This window comes from Epinephelus fuscoguttatus, linkage group LG13, assembly GCF_011397635.1.
Source record: "Epinephelus fuscoguttatus linkage group LG13, E.fuscoguttatus.final_Chr_v1".
In the NCBI taxonomy this organism is placed as follows: Eukaryota; Metazoa; Chordata; class Actinopteri; order Perciformes; family Serranidae; genus Epinephelus; species Epinephelus fuscoguttatus.
Genome location: NC_064764.1, coordinates 6,870,378 through 6,895,686, shown reverse-complemented (window position 1 = coordinate 6,895,686; position 25,309 = coordinate 6,870,378). Strand labels below are relative to the sequence as shown.

General features: G+C 40.9%; 2 protein-coding genes across 7 annotated transcripts; one reads left to right on the top strand and one right to left on the bottom strand.

Moving 5' to 3' along the window:
• Positions 1 to 1,042: 1,042 nt before the first annotated feature.
• Positions 1,043 to 11,827, bottom strand: ftcdnl1 (formiminotransferase cyclodeaminase N-terminal like 1). Of its 5 annotated transcripts, none has more exons than XM_049593460.1 (6): positions 11,760 to 11,827; positions 10,702 to 10,832; positions 8,884 to 8,979; positions 8,159 to 8,314; positions 6,286 to 6,474; positions 1,043 to 4,292 (listed from the first exon to the last, which is right to left on the bottom strand). In XM_049593460.1, exons 2-6 carry the CDS (start codon positions 10,814 to 10,816, stop codon positions 3,856 to 3,858), a joined length of 993 nt encoding a protein of 330 aa, XP_049449417.1. In that variant the 5' UTR covers positions 10,817 to 10,832; positions 11,760 to 11,827; the 3' UTR covers positions 1,043 to 3,855. The 5 variants fall into 5 exon arrangements, with proteins under 5 accessions (XP_049449417.1, XP_049449415.1, XP_049449416.1 ...); XM_049593458.1 differs by having other exon boundaries at positions 10,702 to 10,835; positions 11,760 to 11,804; XM_049593459.1 differs by having other exon boundaries at positions 10,702 to 10,835; positions 11,641 to 11,775.
• A 984-nt stretch (positions 11,828 to 12,811) lies between these two features.
• Positions 12,812 to 24,717, top strand: lg13h2orf69 (linkage group 13 C2orf69 homolog). 2 transcript variants are annotated; one of them, XM_049593457.1, is made up of 4 exons: positions 12,816 to 12,947; positions 13,114 to 13,418; positions 20,771 to 21,009; positions 22,031 to 24,717. In XM_049593457.1, exons 2-4 carry the CDS (start codon positions 13,119 to 13,121, stop codon positions 22,506 to 22,508), a joined length of 1,017 nt encoding a protein of 338 aa, XP_049449414.1. In that variant the 5' UTR covers positions 12,816 to 12,947; positions 13,114 to 13,118; the 3' UTR covers positions 22,509 to 24,717. The 2 variants fall into 2 exon arrangements, with proteins under 2 accessions (XP_049449413.1, XP_049449414.1); XM_049593456.1 differs by having other exon boundaries at positions 12,812 to 13,418.
• The last annotated feature ends 592 nt before the right edge of the window (positions 24,718 to 25,309 follow it).

Here is a 25,309-nt window from a genome sequence, read left to right as displayed (position 1 = left end):
AACTTCAAATGCAGAAAAATGAAAAATTACACAACATAATGAAAGGACAGTGAATTCAGAGGCACACCAATCTCACTGGAAAATTTTGTGAATTGTACTACCTCCGTTTGTGCGTAAAGCTTAACAGATTAACTCCCACTCTCTGCATGTAGATAAGCCAGTTATTGGCTCTGGAATCACTAATGTTCTGTACATATGGTTTAAAATGATCTTATGATGCATATATTTAGCTTTAAAAACTTACTCTGACCCTGCCTTTGTGCCACTACCATATAGCCTCAGTTGTTATTACCTAATGACTCAAATCTATACTTCCTTACTCCATGAAATGTGCTGCTATTCAATGCATTATACTGGCCTTATGTAAGAAATGAGTGGAATCATCTCGCCCCAGTTAATTCCTGACCTGTCCTGTGGCCAAATTCGCCTCTATGCTATTAAATAGTTAATCATGTGCATCATGAGCTCAGGCTGTGTGTAGAATTTATAAGATGTTTAACTCAATGGTAAACAAGTCTAAAAAAAAATGTTTCCAAACTGGGATGCACAAGTTGGTTAAATTTACACTAACATGTTCATAGAAAGGCTGCCAAAGCGCTGGATGTTTCTGGAAGATTCAGTCTATGACTTGTGATAAAAATAGCTGTTTCACACACAGATGGTGACTCTCCCACAGAGTCATGCATGGTAAGGCTGATGGTGGAAAATGATGGGAAAAGACTCATCAGCAGAGACTCATCAGTAAACACAAGTGTCCCATTTGCTCCAAACAGGAAATGACACACACATAAGAAAATTTAAATTCCACCCTGGAGGACGATATGCTGGGATTTATGGTTTTGTTCTTGGCTGGGTGGGGAAGAATTTCAGAAATAAAAAGCTCTCTTTTGCCACAAGTGTCAGATTAGGAAGGCACTGAGCAGACAGGTGTGTTATAGAGCATGTGGATATATTGCCCCAGTTTAACTTGATGCCCCCCTCATAAACGTAATACCAGGAAAAATATTTAATCAAAGAATTATTTATTTAATGTCATATTTCTGAAAGATTATCACACACAATTGTGCATAAAAAACAGACTGAAATGGCTATAAATGCAGTTGTTAGTGATCTTAATCAATGCTAGTGATATTAAGATCTACGTTAGGAAATATGAATCCATGTGTAAATTTAGTGAAATGCAATGAACAAGTAAACAGGTCAAAGGTTCCAGTTAAGCTTAATTTTAAAGGGATAGTTCAGATTTTTTTAAGGAGGCTTGTATGAGGTACTTTTCCAAGGACAGCATATTACATACAGCAGATGTCATTCAACACGCCTCCAGTTTGGAGAAGCGGGTTGGAGTGTGACACAGAAGCTAAACAATGTACTGTGGTGGAGGGGTCAACAACAAACCTAAAAAAAAAAAAAAACACTATCAGTTAAAGCATACAATATATTGAGATATTTTCACTGTTTCAACTTTATGTCAGACAGTGATTTCCAGCAGGAAAATTATGCAGTTCTATTGCTCTCTTCAAAGTCAGACTCAATTGAGAAAAATCGTAATTTAACACAGCTGAACACAGGAGTTCCTGTTCTACCACTGCCTCGATCAGTGATTTTGTTTGTGTTATTGTGAGACTTTGGTGTTTAAAGTGGTTAGTTTAGATTCACCAAAGTCACACAACTGAAGCTGTTAACAGCTTCTGCATTGGAAAGGGCTGTCTGACAGAAAAGTCAAATGGTGAAAATACTCTCAATATAGGTGCAAGTAAACTGATATCGATTTCTTTAGGTGGGACTTTTTTAAGGTGGCTATAATGCGTTTTGACCCCCCTCCACAGCAGTTCATTGCTTAGCTTCTGTATTAGACTCCAGCCTGCTTCACCAAACTGCGGATGTGCAGACTGACATCTAATGTGTGTAATACACTGACTGTGGATAAGTACCCCATGAAACCCCACTTCAAAAAGTCTACACTATTCCTTTTGGTGCAATGCTGTTAACAATCAAATGAGCATTACACTAAAACTTTTTGATTGACTGTGTGGGAGCCAAGATGCTGTTATATGAGAGTTTAGGCTAACATTAGCAGCTCTATCCTGGTCTTTATTAAAAGCTAAGTTTACACTCTACCAGTCCCAGCCATACTTCTCCAAGATAGTGTAACATTTTCCAACACACTGGTTTGTCTTTAAACATACTGCTTGAACATAAACACAATAAAAAGCATGAATCTAACCTGTGGGTGGCTGACTAAGCATGCTTTTCTACAGGCTGGTAAAGTACCCAAACAGGGCTATGTTACATTTTTATTTATACCCAACTACAATACTACAGCTGCTGGCTCTGCCTTGGAATACAGGAATACTGTCCCTTGTTTCCAAGTCTTCTACCTGGCTCATTAACTAGAGAGGATGCAACATTTTTGCAGGAACTGCCCATTGGTCCAACAACCCATTGGTCCAACATCCCATTGGTCCAACATCCCATTGTTCCGACCATATTAAACCCATTGTTCCGAAATCATCATGATGCCCTGTGGTTAAGGTCTGGTTAGGTTTAGGCACAAAAACCACTTGGTTAGGGTCAAGAAAAGATCATGGTGTGGGTTAAAATGAAAAAGAAAGTGGCAAACACATAAGCTGTGAGCCTGCTTCGCCTCAAGCCTTTCCCAGCTGACCCAGAGCCGGTTGCGGCGCACCATCAAGGCAGAAATACGCCCGCCGGGAGCCATTCAGCACCGCGGAGAGCTCCCCTCACAACCCTGACCCCAGAGTTAATAACAGGAGGTTATGGTGTTTCAGTCTCTCCTCTCTATGACACTTGTATCTCGACCAGTAGCCTACTTTTGTTGCGTTTGCTGATCCTCTATGGTACACAAATACAGTATAGCCTAGCATAATCACATATTGGAACAACAGGATGTCGGAACAATGACATGGACCCCATTTTGCATGAGACATATAGCGTTAGCGTCAGTCTTTTAACATGTATTGCCATTATGTGTATATCTAAGATTCTTTTACAAGCATTTAAAAACAGGTTAGCTGAAGACAGAGCTGTCAGCCAACACAACAGTTATTGTCAGCTAACAGTGGTCCAGGAATGAGCCCTAAAGCCCGGAAATGAGCTAGCATTAGCACTCTTGGTTCCCTCGCCTGTTTTTTTAATAGGGTTTGGGTTAAATGCGTGAAGTAGGATTTGTGGTTAACACAAGCTTAAGAGACCTTTACGTTTTGTTCTATGACATACATACTGTAGGTCAGTGAACAACCCACTTGTTAATTTTGAAGCCTTTATGTGTCCTAAAAAAGACAGTTGCTAACAAGTTGCTTCATGAGACTACAAAATGTCATCACGCTTAACAGAGCTTTAGTCTTGTTGTATTGGAGATGCTCAATCAATGCGGCCATGGTGTACTTCATTTATAGCCTAACTTTAACTATTTATTTGTGGCAGCTGCATTTACTCTTCAAAATTCATGAAAGTGGTGTTCATTTGTGAAAATTATGCTGATAAAAAAATGTGTAAGTATCAAACCCTGGTGACTTCGCTGGCCTACAAATAAATGTCCTCCATGCAGCACACTATTAGCTAATTCTTGCCTACAGCTGATTAAATCAGCTAGCAGCAGTTCGCTAAAAGTAAAAAACCTGCTCTTGTTTTCTTCTGTGTGAAATTAAAGACCTATTGAGTCAAAATGACCTATGAATTCTGAATGGTAAATCTGCAGTGGAAAGTCTGACAAGGTAATCAATGGCAACAGAGTCGGGTAGAGCTTAACAAATACAGAATGCACATGGAACTGACATCAAACAAAGATGAGGCACTTTTGAGTGAGGTTTCACTGGTTTAGGCAAAAATTTATATTCACATACGGATCCTGTTCTGCTCTCTCCAGAACTCAGCAATCCCTTGAGACAGTGCTAACTCTGCCAGGCCCCTGCATTCATGGGGGGTAAACCCCACCAGCGCGGTGCTCTTGGTGCTGACCCCCTGCCTCCCTGCCAACTCTGCAACCCTCGCTGTGATGAGGGAAGCTGGAGCGTGACAATACGCCTGGCCACTGATGCTGAAACACGGCCATGGTTCACTGGTAGACAGGTGACCAGGTGGGCTCCCCTTCACGCTTTCCACATTACAGGCGATTTCCACAGTGCCCTCATGTGGCAAAGCCAGTACCTGCACCCCGGGCAGGCCCCCTGGGGTTGACTCCCTGATGGCTCTGGCGATGCTTCGTCCCATGGCTATGTCCTGGGTGTCGATAGTGACATTGCAGTTCATGACGTATGGACTAGCCCCAACCCCTGCAGGACATCAGCCAAATGAGAACACTTTCAATATGTTAAACATCCTTTGTCTTTGATTGTCTTTGTGAGACCCAGTGCACCTTAGTGTCATCTGCTATTTCTTCAGCGAGTGCTGTCCTTTCTTTCCCAGGATTACTTTCAACAACTCCATCAAATTAGCATTCATTTTTGATATTGCAGAAAACAACAGCAGAGGAGTAAGCAATTACAAAGAAGGGATGAAGACCTTCTCTAGTGAAGAAAAAGTTTTAGTCTTGCATCAAAATGCTAATATTCAAAATGTGTTGTTCCATTGCATCATAGTCTACTGAGGCTACATTTGATGGAGAAATTGGGATTTCTCCCTGTAAACCCGTTGGAGAACAACAGCAGGTATGGAAAGATGCTCTTGCACTTAGGGACTGACACAGTTTACGTTTTAAGAAGATAAACAAAAAATTCAGCACCAAACCCTATTGACGCAGCACTAGAAAGATCTTCGGATGACACCAAAGTTTTTTTTTTCAAGTTAAGAAATTTATAGCACTGAGTACCAGACTGTAACACAATGGAAGACAGGTCACACCAGCACCTGTTTTGAAAGGATAAGGCTGTCTTGTTATAATCAGGTCATATGTACACTGAAACAGTGTTTGGTCACTGTAATCATTCCTTGTGTTCATAATGACTGTGCAGTGACCTCTCCATAGTGTTATAGAGCGTTGGCACAGTGTCACCAAAGCAACAACTATGTCCTGCATTGATGACATATCTGCTTGTTGTCCTTGTTGAGGACACATCAGGACCCATTAGTGTTTAAGCAACAAACGATATGTGGTCAAATGACCCAGACCACCTCCGCAAGTGGTTTGAGTGATCAGAACACATGGTCATTTACACTTGTATTTAGTGTTGTCAGCTTGTGATCCTATTGCCAAAGACACATTTTAAAGTCTGAACAGGGTCCTAGTGTGACGACATGGTAAGAAATTGAAGGTCAAAAATCTGCAGTCCTTGTTGTGTGAAAATGTACATCCTAAAGTTCAGCTGAAGCTAATGTGGGTCAACCACAGCTCAACAAGGAGACAAAAAAGGGGTCTTTGTAGAGTGACTTTGAAAAGTACCAGTGTGATTTGTTTAACTCAGACTGCTGAAGCCTAACATCAGCTTCAGCTGAACTTCAGAATGCTTTTTTCCAAGACATTGTCCCCATGGCTGTGCACTAGGAGAAGCTTGTTTTACTTAATTTTCTAAAATATGTTTTGTTGCTGACCCCCATCCACAGCAATACATTGCTTAGCTTCTGTGTTGGACTCCAGCCTGCTTCTCCAAACTGAAGGTGTGCCAGCTGATATCTACTGTAGGTCATACACTGACTATGGATAAATCTAAACTATCCCTTTAATATGTTAATACTAAGCTATATCAGTGTGTTTCCCATAAATCTGTGAGTGTTAGTTTCAGCAACACAGCCTTGATAAAGAGTTAATGGCAAAATAGTTTGTCCTGTGAACTTAGTGTTACCTCGACTGCTACTGCATTGTATAGCAGCTAACTAGACAGGTGCTTTTGCACATATCTCATTTGGTGGGATACTTCTAGAAAACATTTTCCACAGAGTGAGAACTGTGGACTGAGGTTACCCATTTCTCACATTGCAGTCGGGCAGAGAGGGGATAGCTTCAGGGTCAGTATGGACAGGAATAATGATCAGAGCACCTAATTACTTTTTCAACATACATATGCCATGTGAATATTGTATTTTACGAAGGTGCAGCACTTTTGAATTTTTTTCCAGTTTAGATTTGGCCTTTAATAGGTCACATAGAGGAGAGAGGTGGCCTGTGGTCGAGCTGAAACAAATATAGTTTTGTAAATACAGAGACAAAGTCACCTGCATTGTATAATCCTGGCAAAGAGACATTCTAACCTTCCTTACAGGCTCAAACATTTACACATGCATGTCTGGCATATCAATTTCAGCTTACACTTCCTGCCAGTTCTGGCTCACCTGTGAGACCAAACCGTTTCTGTGGCTGCGGTCCCATGTCAGGCCTGATTGCCTGCAAGTCTGGCGTCTCCTTGAACCAGCCCATCTCCTTCCTCCTCTGTGCCAGCCCCCGCTGAAGGGGCGAGTCTGCCCAGCCAAACAGGAAGGCACTGGTGCCCTGGACCCGCTCTGTGAGTCCCTGAGCCACAGCTGAGCCCCAGCAAGAATACAAACATGTTAGTTAACCAGTAAATGGAGCGTGTGCCATCACATGCACACTATTTCAGAAACACGAGAGCAATAAGAGCGTGACAGACAAAACACACCTGAGGGGGTGTAGTCAGAGGAAAAAATATGGACACACGGGCTGCTCATTACACACATGCATAAATACAGTGCTTGTTAGTGAGTTTGCCGATTATAAATCTGCTATCACACCACACAGATTAGTATACAGAGTGCACATGTCAGGCATGCAGGCACACATGCTGGGTTACTGCTTGACACATGGTTGCTAAGTCAGCTGGCAAACTGAAACTGATCAACAGCTCAGGAAGCTGAGGATGTCACATCATCAGCCACCAGATACATTCCTATAGCCATTATGGATGAATTCATTACAGTATATATATGTATATACATGGCCGCTTATAACGAGATAAAAAGGGGAAAGCTTTCGGGGGAGGGGGGCAGCAATAGTCATGTTAATCCTAAATATACGCAATGATAACCACATTTTATTTCAAATATTCACCATTACTTATTCAAACAACAACAATAAACATCATATTTATTGTTGCTTTAAAAGTAGCCTGTTTCATAATTAAAACCTCTCTCCTGAATTGACCACGGGTGGCTGACCACATGACCTAAGAAATCTGATGCTGATCTAATCTAACTGTTAGCTATCGTTGGAGTGGATTTCCTTGCTATGCCAGGACCTGCACATAAATCGGGATGCCAGAAAAGAAAGAAAAATAATATTGTATTAAAAAATATAATATTGTGATGACCAACAGTTTCAGACAGCTGCTCCCAGCCAGGTTGAAGAGGTGAAAGATAGCCAGGAAGCTAATGTTAATGCCGATATTACTAGCCAAGAGGTGGATTGATATGAGCAGATTTGGGGAGGGCCCATTCACTGGACCTTTTCCAGGGCACGGCCATTTCTGTGGGCAGGCCTGTGTTTACACCATAGACCAGTGATACTCAACTTATGGTGGAGGGTGCCAGGTGCCCTATCAACCATTTTTTAATTCACAATGAAAATAAATTGATTCACACTGGGATTTTTTGAGCTTTGAATGTAAATAAGGTGTCAAAGTGCATTAAAAAGCTTCAAAATACAGCTTGTTTACATTAATAAAGCACCACGGTAGGCCCCTGCGGGGACACCCTGAGAGAGGTCCATGTTAAGCTCCAACTGCCTCAAAACCTGGAAAACGCCCCTGCATACATCTGACCTGTGTGGGGCTGCTGCGACTGATTTGCCTCTTGGCAAAGATTAGTGAGGACAGCAAACGTTGAAAGGTTAAAAACAAGCAATTCATTTACTGTACTGATAAATATCATTAATGTTGGTCCCCTGACATCCTGTCATTTTGCAAAAGGGGGCAACCATCTTTGGACAACATATATTTACTTTTTTAGTCTGGCCCATGCCCCATCTGCTAACATGGAGGGACAGACATTATGTATGACCTGTAATGCAACCAACTAGCAGGGAATGATTGAGATGTTTTGTCACAAGTAATGATTGTGCCCTGAAAGCTAATGTACAGATACAATATGGGATCAAGTCAACAGACAGGGATGTATATCTAAGTGCACTCTCTCTCACACACACACACACACACACACACGCGCGCGCGCGCATGCTCAAATGGCATCTCACCCTGCGCCTCTTTAGCGCAGTCCTCCACTCCCACTTCTTCCCCCAGGGGGTAGATGGGTATAAGGTCGACGGCACCCATACATGGGTGGACCCCAGTGTGAGTGCTCATGTCGATCAGCCCACAGGCTTTCTCACATGCAGACAGAACTGCCTCCCCTGTAGTACAGCAAAACAATATAAAACAATTCATCAAACATATAGTCAAAGCAAAGTCCTGGAGTGATGGGTAGGAAAATAAACTCTTCATCGAAAGCAGTCATTTTTTAAATTTAATGTTTTGTCTTCTCTTCAGCAGAAATGCTGATCGCAGCCTAAAGAAAACTGAATTCAATATGATTAGAATAAAAGATTTGGTGACTTTGGGCAAATTAGGCTAATTTATTTGTCTTCAGGAGTGAGTGTAGGACAAACAACTGTAAACCTCGACAGCTCGGGCTGCATTGTCAGAAGGTCATGTTCAGAATAAGCATTCAATGAGATAAACTTTTCACTGTGATCTTTGCCAGAAAAATGTTCATCCTGAATTTTTTGTGTTTAAATCCCTGACAAAGCTTATTAAAGGATTTTTTTACTCCCTCTCAGAGGATTGGAGAGCAGCGGACAGAGACTGAATCCCTGCTGCAGAAGCACCGCTGCAGCAAGTAACTGACTCTATTCTTCCCTCAAGAGCAGGAATGAATGTAAAACATGATATTTCCCCACAAATGTAAAAGGCGCATACTTACTGATAGAGTCGATACTGGCCACAATGGTGATAACAGACCGGTTGTAGTCATGGTCATTGAAGATGTTCAGCACTGTGGTCCCCTTGCGTCTAGCACCTGATGTATTATTGTATAAAAGTACAGAAGTTAAAATTATGTTTTCGGTAAGGTGTCTTAGTCTTGTCAGTTCACTGCCAAGGGGGCTTAATAGTTAAATCACAAAACCAGAAAACATGTCCTGCAGTATCATCACAGGGTATTCTGGTGGTGTCAGTAAAATTCAATAATGTGAAACTGGAGAATAGTATGATATGGAAGATTTGTCCCTAAGCTGAGGTTAGCTCTCAGGTAGCCACGGCTGAGTGCTGGCTGACTCAGCTGTGTTCCAGCTCCATGGTGTCAAATGTGAGCCAGCTTTGGCCCGTTTAATCTTATCAAATTGGGCCCAGATGTAGGTATTACAGATACGGACCTATTCCGTCTGGCAAACGACAACTGGATGAATTGGCGACCAGCACCAAAACAGCTCCTGGCCAAATCCTGGCCCAATGAACCATTTTAAACATGGAGCTATCCTGGCTGAGACCAAGCTGCTGGATGAAATGGCTGTCAGCACCAACACTGGCTCTGGCCTGTTAATTGTTGCTGAATGTGGACCTGATTGGGTATGGTAGACATGGGCCTATCCTGGCTGAGACACAGCTGCCGAACAAAATGGCAGCCAGCTCCAAAACAGGCTCTAGCCCACTGGTGGTTGCCAAATCTGGGCCCAATTGGGCATGGTAAATGCGTGCTTATTCCAGCCGTGACAAGGCAGGCAGCTGTCTTATCACTGGTTTTAGGGGTTTTAGGCTCCTTTGGGTTTTATAGTAGCCTGTGAATTAACAGTTAACTTCTGCTGTGTCTCACATCACATACTTCTGTGCTCATACTTATTTTTTTAAGTGCATGAGTGCATTCATGCTGGGAAGTATGGCAAAATGCAGTGCACTGTAAGTACCTGGATGGTTCATGCTTAATGGTCAAAAAGGTGAGTGTGGAACGTTGGATACTTCTCACCCTCAATGGTCACTATTTTGCATACGTAATAAAACGGGTGGGAACACAAACCTATTTTGAACTTGTGGAATGACAGCCAACTACTGCAGTGAACAATGAAGCACTGTACTAACATACATGTGGATTTTTCACAAATATTATACTGTTGTCAGATAAAAGCAAGCTAGCTAACAGTGGCACATTCTATCATCAGGCATTGACATTACATGTGTTGTGGCATAAATTATACAGTCTATGGTTATAACAGCAGTCATAGCTATCATTAACCTAGTAGATCAGCTGATGATGGAGCCAGCAGGTATCAGCCACTGACATTCATTACGTGCTTGAAAGCACACTCATTTTTTACAATACATAGCTAAATACAGAAGAGAAGTAGTGTGCATCATATCTTGTGACTGTTATCACATCTTGTGACTCTATGTTAAGTACACAACAGCTGCGTTTGTTTTGAGATGACACTACCCTGTCAAAATGTATGCATTACAGAAGTAACTATGTAGTGTACACAGTGAACTGCATGTTATATATGCATGATATGGAGCACAGCCGTGTAGTCTTTGGATCCTTGTTGGAGCTGGCTGATGCTGTGCTATGTTTGGCCAGTCCACATTTGAGGGGCGAGACTTAGTGAAGGGTCAGGCGTTCTGCAGGGGGCCCCAGGTGGAGATCGAGAATAGCCTCACCCTCCCAATGTTTAATAGGTGATTGCGGCTCTGGTTTTTACTGAATATACCCAGACCTAAATTCTTCAAACAATACAAACATAATCACACTCACCTTCGGTGTTGTATAAGGCTGCCTTGGCCACAGTCTCCACCAGGTCTTTTCTGCGAGCCTCGGAAACATTGAGAAGACATGCCACCAGTCTTCTGCCAAAAGAACTTGAGGCCATGTTTCTTCCACAGCTGCTGCTGAAAATACAGGAATGAAATATGAAGTTCACTGACCAGACTACAGTTAAACCAAAAGCTATTGAACAGCCAATCATATATATATTATTCCACTCAAAGCCAAATGTATCAGGACATAAATGAAGCTAGGAAAATGCTCTTTTCAGCCCCTAAGTACACGACAACAGATAATAAAGTATGTCACTTCTGAAATGAAAACTTGAATTCATAACCAACACACTCAGAGGTGTTGCTTCCACAACCTCACTTGTTCTGGTATCATCATCTTATGGTAGCTACTGTTAACAATTTGCTCCCTATCTAAAAGTGCTGTTACTGTTACCTCTCTATATGAAGTTTTTTTTAATTAATTGCAAGGCTACCATTAACCATAAACTGCTGGATGACAACTGTTCATTCAAAATGCAAAAAAAAAAATGAATAGCTTTAATGATAATGCCATCTACAGACAGTTTGTGGAGCTGCCTTCTACCATGGGATCAATAAATAGAATACAGTAACAGTTGTTTGTGCCCCTAACGAAAAAAAACCCGACCCCTAAATAAAGAGAATTACCCATGGGAACCTCGGAAATATAAAGGTAATCTCTGTGAAATATGTTTTACATAAGTAGGATGATGAAAGGACTTCAATCTAGACAGGATCATGTGACATTTTATACTGTCGTCCAGTTCAGCCAATGGGAATCACTTCTCTGAGTAGTGTTGCTCCTTATCAGTGCTGACAGTTACAAACGTGTTCAAAGTCCAAGCTGGAGAAAACTAACTAACATGTATCTAAAATCGGTCCATAAAGTATGTCATACTTGCGTTACACTGAACGATCATTCAGCATTGACATGTGCAGTGCATTCTCTGGTGTTGTACCACGGGGAAAATGCGTAATTCGCAGATTTCTGTACATAAACACCAACACAGCACTTACTTCTGTGCAGCTGCTGGCAATCCATGCACGTATAAACACAAGTGGACTTTAGCATGTGTAGCTAAAGATGAGACAGTTAAGAGCAAGATGGTTCACTTCTGTTTCCAACCCACTTTGTCTTACGTACCTTATCCTTCTTCTTCCGTTTTCATCTGTTGTCTTTTGGTTGAATGACGTATCCTCTTTTGTGCATGAGAGCAAGGAGGCATATCAGCCTATGGTGTTTAATGGTTGTGTTAATGGTGTTACGCATAGGCCAAAATGTTATATATGCTATTTGTGAAATACTCAATAAATGAATGAATGAATACATAAATAAGGGAGAGGGGTGGATTGGGGTGTGTTTTATTTATTTATTTATTTGTTTATTTATTTATTTTTTAATCTTGACCCTCTTTAAGCCTCCTTCAGTGATCGGGGAAGAATTCATGACCTTCCCTCGATTTTCATGCTAAATTAAGGTATTGGAGCCAGTGCAATGAGCAAACAGCACGGGGGCTGAGTTATCACCAAAACAAGGCGACTTTCTTAAGCAAAATGCTAATTCTCCTTTTAAACAATATCATCATCATCATCATCATCATCATCATATAAAAAATGCTTTTGAAATCTGCCTGTTAAAGTTGTATGTCCTTCAAAATAAAAAACTTAAGTCCCTCCTCACTACTTAAAAAAATATTCACCATGCCTACCCTTTTTGCACTACCTCCTACCCCCTCATAAACAATGAATAGTCCCTTAATAAATAATTTTATCTGTTGATTTGATGTCCTGCATTTGTTTGTCTGTAATGTCTGCAATATTTATGTTTACGTTTTTTCATATTCATCCGACAATGTAGTCCCTTCTGAATTTATTTCTCTCTTACATTTCATCTATATGTCTTTAACTTCAGCCCTCGACTCACTGTACAGTCCGGGGTAGTTACGGACTCGTTAAAAACGGAAGTAGATAGGAGTGCATCATCTCACCACTTTCCACTCTGACGTATCTCTGGAGTCAGAAAAACAGACATGCGCAGAAGTGCTAGTGGCTTGCTAGCAGCTAAGGGTGGTAGGTGAGCTTTGACAAACAGCGCCTCTTCGTGGACAAAAACACCCATAACTGTCAAAATTAAATACATGTGTGAGTTTATCGTTTAACTGCTACAATGTGAGACAGGCGACGAATATAGCAGAGGGCGCAACTGTAAGTATTTGGGCTCTAGCCACACATAGACTGTTTGTTTTGACGTTAGCTTAAGATAAAGATGCTAACAGAGACAGCTATCGTTAGTTAGCTAGCTGACAGCAGCAGCAGGAACATGGACTAAGTGCGTAGAGAAGGAAAACGCCAAATCATTTTCTTATTTTAGAGTCAATGCTAGCCGCTCGAGCAGTTGCGGTGGGCATCACTTTGATATCTGTGGCCAGAACGATGACCTCTGTGGCAGCAAAGACATCCTCTGAATCCCGGGGGCTGCACGCATCGGCCAGCCGGGATGCACACTCAGGCTGCCCGCGACACAGGCTCCAGAAGCTGCTCGCGGTGCCAGGATACGACCTGAACCGAGTTAACGACCTGCTGCTCCTCCGGCCTGATACAGACGGTAACACTGCTACAGAACCAAAGGAGAAGAGCAGCAACAGGCATGTTGTGTTCTTTCACGGAGATATTCAGGTGAGTGTGATTGAGGGTATGATGACATGCGGCTTGTGGGGTCTATTGATCTCAGATTTCCAACAAAAGGATGACGACTGGCCTAACTGAACTGAACTGAATGATTTTCATTAGTTAAAGTTATTACTGAGACGAGGTTATAATATTTCCATTTGGTGACACCCACAGTAAACACAGATAGGTAAATGAAACCTGTGCGGGGGCTCAAAGTCACACAGTACAAGGAGGTAGTAGCTCGATGAAGTCAGATAAGTGTTACGGTCGTGACCCCTCTGACCACCTGACAATGTGTAAAAGCAGCTAATGTTTTACACAGGTGATTTGGAAAGGTGTGGATCACACCCACTAAACTTTTTAATCCTTGACCAGACTTTACAAAGACTCACTCTAATAAATACATACTGGCCTCCTGAGAAATGTGTTTCAAATTATGTATTGTGTCATTTTATGGTGATTAATATTTTCCTTTTTTGAGTTTGTGCATGCAGTTTTCAAGCAATTTAAAGGAATAGTTCAGAGTTTTTGAAGTGGAGTTATATGGCGTAGCTATTTATCTATAGTCAGTGTATTACATACCGTTGATGTCAATCGGCATGCTCCCAGTTTGGAGAAGCAGGCTGGAGTCTGACAATGTATTGCTGTGGATGGGGGTCCGCTACAAAACATATTTTAGAAAATGAAGTAAAACATAAAAAAACTTCTGAAGTTCAGCTGAAGCTGGTGTTAGGCTTCAGCAGTCTGAGTTAGCTAAATCACACTGGTACTTTTCAAAGTCACGTTACAAATACCCCTTTTTGTGTCTCTTTGCTGAGGGGGGTTGTATGGGGTAGCTATTTATCTATAGTTAGTGTATTACATACTGTAGATGTCAGTCGGCATGCTCCCAGTTTGGAGAAGCAGGCTGGAGTCTGACAAGGAGGCTAACCAATGCATTGCTGTGGATCGGGGTCAGCAACTAGAATTATTTTTCCCTCACCTTAAGAAGTCACACCTCCAAAGAATCAATATCAGATTAAGTGTAGAACATACTGAGAACATTTTCACCACTTTACTTTTCCATAAAACAGCCTGTTCCGATAAGGAAGTTGTTAACGGTCTCAGTTCCCCATCTATGCTCTTGCCAAAAGCACCAGACTCCATTGAGAGAAATGGTCATTTAAGCTTGCTAAACATGGGAGCTGCTGCTTCCATCACTAGCTTGTGTGTGACTCTGGTGAATGTGAATCAACCCTTTAAATACCAAAATCACTGCTTTTCTCAGTGGAGTCTGGCTTTAAAGAGTTTGATATGATGGCTTCACTTTGTGAAAATCACTCACTGATATTAAGGTAAAGCAATGAAAGAATACAGTGAATACAGTGTACACTATCCTGATACTGATTTTTTTTAGGTGGCTTAAATACATTTTGTTGCTGACCGCTCCACAGCAGTAGATTATTAGCTTCCATGTCAACACTCCAGCCTGCTTCTCCAACTGACATCTACTGTATGTAATATACTATCTGTGGATAAGTACCCCATACAACTCCACTTTAAAAAACCTCAACTCTCTCTCAAAGGCCCTACACAATTTTTGTCACTGTAGCTGTATTTCTTGAATGTTCAGCCACCTGGCTCATGTATATGAAAGCTAAACCCCCTGTGACATTTACAAGGTAATGATCATTTATTTTGCAGATGTAAAAAAAGTTTGCAGCATGTGACATCACATGGGTGTGAGGAAAGGTCACCAGCAGACTCCTCCTTCTTTGATTTACTGCTTTATAAAAACAACTCACTAAACCCAAAGAATCACCTGCATGTTATTAATACACAGGGAAAGAGATTTAGGCTTGGTTGCATTGAGATTAGTAGTGTGTAGTTAATTTTGCACAAATTATTGTTAATTGTCACAACGTAAGAAAAATCTGCAGCTCAAAAATCATACAGGAGATTGAAAACAGTAAGTCTGAGAGAGGTTTTTAAGAGATGAAGGCCGATATTTGACCCTGTCGCACTTGGCTGCTTTTAGTTGCATTGATATCAAGTTAGGTTTATTTATACTGTATGGGGGAGACTCTCTAGTGCTCAGGAGTAAGTCTTAAATCTTATATTAAAGAAGCACTTTCCAGTGCCAAGTGAAAGCATGTCAAGCAGAGTATATTGCACACAGGTACAGCTATGATACCGCATAGAAGAGAGGACCATAATTGGAGACCACGCTGCAGGGAGATGGTGCACCTGCTGTATTTATGCCACCTTTAGCTGTGAGTTGGATCAGCTTTGTGTAAGAAGCACTACGTTACATGACAAAACCGAACATGGTAATCTGAGCAGGAAAATGACCAGACTACAATTCCCAGAATTCCTCTGTGCAAAGAGTTTATGGGTAGGAATGACAAAATAAATGACAATAACACACGGTAATAAGACACCGCCTACTGTCGTGATGTATCATGACACAGGCAGCTGTGAAATACAAACATGCTCAGTGTTTCAAAATAGCTTTTTAAATAAAATAAAGAGGAAAACATACACAACATCATTTACAGAACACCAGGAATTGAAACTGTCTAACAGTAATAGGTCAGTACAGCCAAACTCAGCAAGTGCAGTGACATCTGGTGGTTTGTTAAAATTAAAGACGCCCTTCAAGACTGGAGCAGGAGCACTACAATATCTCTCTTACTTTTAATAGTCTTAGTCACATGTGTGCAATACCAACATTCCTGCATGTTATAATTAAATCTTTAAATACTTTTACTTAAAATCACTGCATTAGATGTGTTATGTTTCATACTATGTTATAGTAAAATAATCAATATTAAATGTGTTGTCCAAAAGATATGAAATATTTTATAAAGATGAAACATGATAGGACGCTAGTAGTTTAGACTAGGTGTCCACTGTGGGCTCGTGTGTTGTAACTTCATGTTTGATATTTATGTAACATTTCGCATCACCATGCAATGCAACTGAATAATGATGTTCGTGACATTAACCCATTACTTTTACTACATTATCTCATGGTACATGGTGTACATTTAAACTTATGATTAATTATGTTAATAATAATATTAATAGCATACCAACAATCGCAAATTTGCAATCGCTGTGACCATGTACATGCATGCATCTACATGCTCATGTATCCACAGACACACAAACACGTGTCACTAGATCAATGATGCCTCCCTGTGACAACTGATTTTGAAAGGGGATGTGAGAAAATGATCAGTGAGTGAGCGAGCGAGTGGGGCTATCTCAAACGCACACCTTCTCACACACACACACACACACACACACACACCCGCGCGCGCCCGTCCTCCATGCCAAAATTCATCCTCCTAGGGCCGACCAACAGACGGAGAAACTTATAGAGCTGCTTGTGGCAGCTAATGATATGATAATGTTGCATAGCTTGACAGTATTAAAAAATTAATATGAATCCTACTTATATTCAGTCAGTAACAGCACTGTAACAAATGATACAAACTAAAGTGCACACTGACTGTGGCTCTATCACTCTAAACCTATTTAGATAACTGTAAGCCTTGTCGTAAATATGGTGTTAACCATTACTGCTTCAGCTTCCAGCCCATGGTGGGGGACGCTGATGCTCACTTTGGGGTTAACCCCCTTCACTTCACCCAGCAGCTGGGAAACAAGACATGGGAACTTTTGCTGTATGTTGAGGAGCTACAGCATTTATTCACAGACAAACTGAAACATTGTACATTTATTAACACTTGACAATGTTACTGTTAAGTTCCTCTGCTCTGAGCTCATCCACCATCACTCTTTCTCACTCACATAGTGCTACTGCTAGCATCAAAGCTTGCACCTGGCATATTACAAGATGTTTTCTTCATCTCCTCTCATTTGCATGTGTCACATGTAGCATAGGGCAGCATAGTGTTTCTGAGGCTTTGGTTGGTTAGATTGTGTAGCATTTAAAAAAACAACAACCTTCTAGTAAGATGCCTTTCTGTAGAGTCAAAATATGAACCACACTAAAATCAAACCTACTCACACAGAAGGAACAGGTGCTCTTATTGCCACAGCATAACAGGCCTTCCAAGTATCCTCCATAATATTAAATTCATTGCTTCAGTGTGTCTGGCAACTCAGACAGAATCACTTTGATAACAAAATATATCAAATCTAAAGATACATGGTTTACATACATGGACAGGGTGTATCATCATGGAGAGATGTGCCACTCATACAGGCCACATTTTCTTCAAATACATTACTGATTTCTAATACGGCTGCATATTTTGCGGCTTCTTAATGCTTATTGACTGTGATAGATTTAGTTATTTTGATTTTATTGTCTGTCATAAGGATATTGTAAGCTCAAAGCTCACTTAGTTGTCGGAATCCTCAATCACGATTCTTTGTTCAGTGTTTGGAGCTGACCCAGGTGCCATCATGTGACCTAAATGAGGGTTTTTGATCAGTTTAACGCAGAGCTTATACTATCTGCTAAATGTCAAGAATGAATGTTAATGCTCAGATATTTAATTCTTTTCATTACCATGCCGTTCTTAATGTGTCACTATAGTATTTTGCAACTAAGACAGTATTTTTCTTGCATTTCTAAGTTGTGTGTTTCTATAAATAGATTCAATAAAAACACAACAACAAATACTACTAGCACCCAGATCTCCCTGCTCATCTCCTGCAGTGTCTGAAATTAACTTTTTGACGTACCAGCCAAGAGGACTGGTAGATGAAAAAATCCACTGGCCAAGTGTATTTTTTTACAGACCAAAATAATAAATTGCCTTTTTGTGTGACATATACATTTGTATTAGTACATTTCATTGAGTTAATGAGGTGTTATGTTGAATGCAAATTTAGAGTCCAAAGCAAAAAAAAAAAAAAAATTGTAATATATTAGTAATATTTTAAACAACTCATCACCACAGCCTCAGTATGTGAATAAGTTCCCTGGTAGACATGTGACAACAGTGATGCAGTGTCAATGTCAAGAGCTGAAGGAGTAAAGCCGTAATGCGCTGCCGTTAACAATGTGGGAGGCAATAAAGAGTTTATCATCTTGGTTTAGACTACAGAGCCTCTGCATTATTACTTAATTACTGTCACAAGTATGGGGACAACTTATAACCCTTAGCTACACATGAGCCTAACGGAAGCTAGCGGCAGACTGGGGTAAGCAATATTTTAGCAGATCAGCTGATCAGCTTGCAGCACTGTTAAGACGTGCATAAAAACACCTCTGTAGTTTATGTGTGTCTGTGAAACTGACACTGACAGCAGAGCAGCCCCTAAATGACCAAAATATGGTAGAGACTCTGCATTGTTTTTTATTACATGACTATTTACCCATTTACCTGTCAGCATGGCGGGTAGCCCTAGGAGATGAATCCGCCAAATGGAAAATTTACCCACATTTGGCACTTGGCGGGGTGTAATTTCGGACCCTGATTTCCGGCCCAAATTGTGTCATCCAGCATATTTTTTCTGGCTATAGGGCTGTTGCTTTAAGTCCTTCTGTATTTTCGTATAACGGCACCACCATTACCAAGAGCATAGAATCTCATCTAGAGAGAGACTCACCCTTCTCTCTCTCAAATGTAGACATAACTGATAAAACTGTAAAACTAAGCAGTGCTGATAAAATATGAACACAGATTCTGTCTCACCTCAAATGGTTTCAAAAACATATTTTATCTTAACATTTAACCATAATTCAAAATTATTTGTTACCAGCTGGCCGCCATATCGCGTCCTGTGGAAGGATGGCCAAGTTTGCATTGCGTCACCCACCAGCAGGAGCGTTTATTGATCTGGAATGGCACAGTGCATTCTGGTACTTGTAGGTTTTGTACCTCTGGAGCAAAAGCAAATGCCACAGCCCTTTTCCTCTGTTTTCTCTGGTCATATAGCGCCACTTTCCCTAGTATTTGCATCATTCTACTGCATTGACAGACCAGTTTTATGAAAAGACCGTATTTTTAGCCGTGAAATACTTATTTAATGCATTCACTATTTTGAAGCTTTTTTTCAACCATGGAGTAGCAAACAGTAGTCTTGAAACTGAAGTCAGCATTTCCAGTTATCTGACCTTAGCTGTCATGTTACCAATATTAGAAACAAAAAACCCCCGTCAAAACAAAAAAAAATCAAACAGTCAAATGCAGAGTGTCCTAAGAGGACGTATTTTGTCCTTAAGCCATTATTTTGGATGCGCCCATGAGAGCAGAGGAAGTTAATGCTTTTTTAAGTGTTTTGAAGAGTAGAGCACTTAAAGCTAAACTTTCCTGGATGGGAGCACTCGGGCACATTTTAGTTTCCCCCCCGAGACATCTGTGCGTGCGTGCGTGTGTGTGCGTGCGTGCGTGGGATGAATCTGCAGAGCTGACCAGCAGAGAAGCAGAGTGTTTCTGAACATGTGTGCGGTTCTGAGTAAACTGCTTTAAAGAATAGGTAGTGTCTATCCAGCCTGTACCAAACATTCAGTAGCCTCAGCTGCCAGATTATGCAAAACTGTCTTATCAGAGGCCTTTTGCTTCTTTTTATAGTATGTGGAAGGAACACTTACAAATCAAGTGTTAAAAAAAAAAAGAAAAAAAAAAGATTAAACGTCACCCATTTGTTTTTCTTTTTAATTGCTTTCAAGAATTCAAGAACTGCTCTCATTTACCAAAGCTTCTCTAGTGCCCAATCCATCTATTCATTGTCCTCATTTGCAATTCATTAGGCAACTTTCCAGGCATGTGTTAATATTCCCACAGTGTGCTGGTATTTGCCAAGAGACGTTCGTATGCGCAGGATGCTGTCACAGTGATGTTTCCATGTAAATAAAATGAATGAGGTCATTGTGCTCAGGTTCATGCAGTCACAGTCTGACAGCAGACTGTGGAGATGCTGCTGATGGAACTAATTAAGAGTGTCAGAGAGAGACTGATGTGTGTGATGTTTTTAGTCTGACTCTCAACATGGCTGGAGAGGATGGAGGGAACATGCTTTGGTTGGTTCAGAGGTGGAAGCCAACATTTGTCAGTGAAATACATTTATGGTTTTTAGAAACATCTTTTACTTTTATAGGATTTTTATTTTTGATTTTTATTTAAATCCTTTTTTTTATCCTTCTCTCTAAGTTTTTTAACCATTTAAAGCCCCCTCAAAAACCCTAGCTAGATAAGTTGATGTCCAAACTTTATCTTGCAAAGCTGTGTACTTGCAAACTGTCAGATTATGGGATGTACATATCTGTATACTCTTGGACACAAACAGATGCAGAGTGACAATGGGTATATATCATATATTTCATGCTGTTCCAGTGGGGTGAAAGTTGTATACTGCAGCTTTAAACAACCTTTTTCTGCGTGTTGTTTGTGCAGAATTTCCAGGAGGAGATGGCTCTGCAGCCTGAAGGAGCGCAGTGGCTGTCCTGGAGTCTGGAGCAGGTCGCCCTCATCCTGGGCCGACGTTTCCCTGACCGACATGTGTGGGTGGTCAGAGCCTCCCACATGTATCTCCACAAGTTCAGCTGCTACCATAACTTTGTGGAGAGCAACATGTTCGGGGCACCAGAGCACTCACCATATTCACCTGACTTTGGAGCATTCAGCCACCTCAGGTTTGTTTTTTGTTTGTTTTTTAAACACTTTTTCTTCTTTGATGAGTTTTGCCAATCTTAATTACAATTCCTTTTTTAACTTGCCTTAATATTTGCACATTATCAGTTATGTTGAGCCTGAGTTTGGTCTCTTGGGGGCAGCAGAAACAAGCTTTGAACACAACACTGAAATATTATCGCCTTTTAAGTTGAAATGGAAAACATATTAGCACTTTGTTGCTTATTTACAAATCCAGTAGACACATAGCAACGTTATTATTCAGTCAGTCATGTTTGTGTCCACAGTATGGAAGTAAGTCCTTTATTCATTTTTTACTTGCCCCATGTACAATTTTTTTTATCAGCTGTTATCAAATAATAACAAATACTGGATTTAATCGTTATGAAAAACAATTCACTTTAATCCACCCTACTCTCAAACATGGGGCATACTGCGCAATGCATAGCTGGAGTTTTGTCCACATCGGGCCATCCTTATTGCTGAGCCCAGGTATTTTAGTCTTTACCAACTCCTGATAGAAATTTCTGTCTCTTAAGCTGCTCAATGCTTCGCTATGTTCACCAGCTAGTCACTAACTGTGTCTGTCTGCTGGGCAGGTAGTGTACAGTGTGTTGTAATATTGATTATAGTAACCATAAGTTTATTTAGCTTACAGTCTCTTATTCCATAACCTTTCAGACATAAAAAAAATCTTAGAAATAGTTATTGCCTCAGCTTTTACTGATTATAATTGTTATTTACTGTATTTGCAGCCTGAATTGTTGGAGCATCAGTTGTAAAGACCTCTGCATTGCTTATGTCTCATGTGGTAAACTGAAAAGCTGCACTTGGGAAAAGGAACAGTGGTCACAAATTGACTCTTACCACAACTGACTGAGTGACACTGAAGAGGATATCTGCTAAATGACCTCTGACAGACTCGACACAGCATTATCAGCTTTAGCAATTGAGTATTTACTGCATGGTGACTGTATTGTAAGTGTTATAGTTAGTGTGTCTGATCAGCATTTCTGATGGCAGGGCCCTGCTGAGCCACGGCATGGAGCGAGCCAACCTACCAAACCCCCTTCAGCCACAAGGAGGCGCTGACAGCATCCCCTCAGGGTTTTCACTGACTGTGGTGGGCTTCAGCAAAGGCTGCGTGGTGCTGAACCAGATGGTATATGAGCTGGCCGGGGCCCGCGCAGACCCTCAGCTGTCGCACTTTGTGAAATGCATCTCGGACATGTACTGGCTGGACGGCGGGCATCCGGGAGGCAGCGAGACCTGGGTGACAAACAAGCAGGTGTTGAAGGAACTTGCTGCCAGTGGAGTGTCAATTCACGCTCACGTGACCCCTTACGAGGTGTGTGACCCAATGCGGGCCTGGGTGGGCCGTGAGCACGGATACTTCATTAAGACCTTGGAGGAGTTTGGGGCCATTCCAAGTAAGAAGCTGCACTTTGAAGACGAACCCCCCTCCATCGACAACCACTTCAGGGTCATCCAGGATTTTTGAGTATGGTGTGAATTGGTTGTGAGCACTTACGTACAGATTGTCTTATTCGCTGGTCTTACCTCATTTTTTTTTTTTCTGATTTAAGGGCTCAGAGTTTAGAGCATATGACAGATGCTGGTGTGTTGTCCTTTCTACTACTAAATGCACTTGACCTGAATTTGAATGATCCAGGGGCCTTTCTCCTGCTCCCAGTGGTAGAGTGGTTTGATATTAAGACAGACACCAGACTGAACCGGTGTACTGAATTTAACACTAGGTGTCACATGTGACTCAGCATCCATTTCCAAGTGAAACTTAATGACACCGTGTCCCAAAAGCCAGCGAGCGTCCAATCATAGTCACATCACATAACACTGGAGCTCTCATTGAATCCATAAAATATCAACTTTTGTTACATCATGTAAACAAACAACATCCCTGTCAGCTGTGCACACAGATCAGACCAGAGATGTAACCACTGGGTAAGTAGCCAGCTTGCTATGTTCCTAGGTTTGTACTTTGGAAAATAGAAAACACATTTTATATTGTGATATTTACTGTAAATCACATAAAATATAGCCAGCAGCAAGTAGGTTGTTATTAGAGTTGGTCATTTACTAGAAACTGTCAGCTCCCCAGCGATCTCCTTCCAGCCAGCTGACAGCTTATTAAGGTTTTCGTAGGGACATGAGGGGATATTGTGTAGACAACTCCTCATTTCAACTTCATGACTCAGTTGTTCTTCGTCCATTATGGCGCTTTTAAAGCAAGAGACAGGAGTAAATAGAAACAGGGCATCTGACAAAAGTTAAGCTCTAAACAGTGCACCGCTTCACTTGTGGCCAGTTTCAAATCCAAAATGTTGTCATATTGGTGCAGTTTTCGATTTCTTGAGTGACTAACTCTGCCAGGGCTCATCTGGTCACCCAAAAACACACATGAATTTTCAACTGATCAAACACAATGTGCACCGCTTGTCCCTCCTCCGACCTCTATTAAAATTTGATCTCCTTGGTGTTGCCGGCCTCAGCTTGGCAGTAAATTGTGCACAGCCTGTTAGACACTCGTTGCTCCTTTATTGCACTTGTAAACATATATATTAATCACATTGTCACATTGCTTATTACTAATGTAACACAAGTTGGATTCAGTGCTGTGATGCCCTCAGCACAGGTTGCAGATGTAGGCTACTTTTTGAATTTGTGGGACTTGTCATGATGACAAACACATCAATCAATCAATCAATCAATCAGTCAATTTATTTGCCGGCTCACCTGGTTTGCATCAAATCAAACCAGTTTACACTCATAAGCCCGACCGGACCGGCAAAACTAGAAACCCAACTCTACCCAGTGGCCCTGAGTAGGGATATGCAGGTAAGAAAATGGTCTTCCTTCTTTATTCTTCAGGCTAAATGTAACTTTGTACATTTGATTGTGGCTAAAGCTTTAAGCTGCTGCAGAGCTGTGGATTTAGAAACAGGGATGATTCATGTTGTTTCAGTTCGATTTTGCTTACGCAGGAATTTCTCTAATTTAAGGTGTATAAGATTAAGTGTTATATTTCTTTTAATTTCTGCTGTGATTTTTAATTAATGTATGTTTGGCTGAAGCAGAACAGCTTATTACATTGTGTTTATACCTGCACTTGTGTTGAGCTAATTTTAGACCTGTGAATGTCTGAGTGTGTGAACTTGATCTTAGTGTCAGGTTCAGACGTCATCAGTTGGTTATTCTTGATTGTACTCAAATGTTTGGCCAAAGAATGAAGCCAAGTATTTGGTCTGTTGACATTCCTTTAGTTTTATCCCAATAGTGGCCTGTTCGTTAATAAAACGTCACGTAGCTGCACTTTTGGTAAAAAAAACTGAGCAGCTGATAACAAAGTCTCACCTTGGGGTCCATTTTGTAGCTGTTGTGGACCTTTCAGTCATATTACATGATCTTTTTCAGCAAATGGAGCTGATTGCTTTCAACTCCATCTGCTGTTGAAGACCATGTGGACCTTAAGGGGAGATTTTGTCAACTGTTGTTCTTAAGTTCAAGAATGAACTTCATATTATCGACAGCATTCTTCGACACTTAATCACTTATAAATATTAACAAAGCATGTTTACTTGCTGTCTCTTCGATTGGACATTTCCCTACTACACATCTTAGTTTTGTTTCGAATATATACCAGATTACCTTTCAATTAATTTAATTACCTTTAAAAAAAAAAAAAAAAAGAAGTTGGGAGACATAATAACCATACGGTTTATGTTTTTTTTCTTTTTGTCAATGTGGCAGAAATGCCACATTATATATTATTTTTATTGCAACGTAATGCTATGTAAAAACACACATATTTGCTAGTGTTGTGGGAATGTGTCAGCATGTGTATTAATTTCTGTATGATGTACTCTGTATGATCTCTATGTGAGCTTATATAGTGTTTTTGCACTACGCTGATGGCTGTTAACTCATTTTGCTGAATGTATCTTCGAATCATTCCATTATGTTTACTACTTGCCGTATGCTGCGCTGTTCTAATGGACAGATAAGATTGAAGCTTTTAAGGTGTTTACAAAGTGCACAGCCAAGACAACATGCGTTATTTTGAATTTCCTGCTTGCTAATTGGTATACATTGTCACTATGCTATTTTGCCCTGTTACCTGTCAGCCAGTGATTGAGAGGATACTACAGAGAAAAGTGTTGGACACTAGTTAATGGAGTGGAGCTTGTTTCAGCTCTCCTGAATCAGCAGGTGGCAGCAGTGTGGAAAGAGTAGAGAGCAGGAAATTGACACACTACACTGGACTGGCCCAAGACAACAAAAAAA

Excerpts from the sequence above, each read along its gene's own strand:
- ftcdnl1 (XM_049593460.1), bottom strand. The coding sequence starts at position 10,816 with ATGGCCTCAAGTTCTTTTGGCAGAAGACTGGTGGCATGTCTTCTCAAT. Across the intron at positions 8,980-10,701 it reads AGCCTTATACAACACCGAAG|GTGCTAGACGCAAGGGGACC; the intron begins GTGAGTGTGATT and ends ATAATACATCAG. Across the intron at positions 6,475-8,158 it reads CTGCGCTAAAGAGGCGCAGG|CTGTGGCTCAGGGACTCACA; the intron begins GTGAGATGCCAT and ends GCTGGGGCTCAG.
- lg13h2orf69 (XM_049593456.1), top strand. The coding sequence starts at position 13,119 with ATGCTAGCCGCTCGAGCAGTTGCGGTGGGCATCACTTTGATATCTGTG. Across the intron at positions 13,419-20,770 it reads TCTTTCACGGAGATATTCAG|AATTTCCAGGAGGAGATGGC; the intron begins GTGAGTGTGATT and ends TTGTTTGTGCAG. Across the intron at positions 21,010-22,030 it reads GGAGCATTCAGCCACCTCAG|GGCCCTGCTGAGCCACGGCA; the intron begins GTTTGTTTTTTG and ends TTCTGATGGCAG.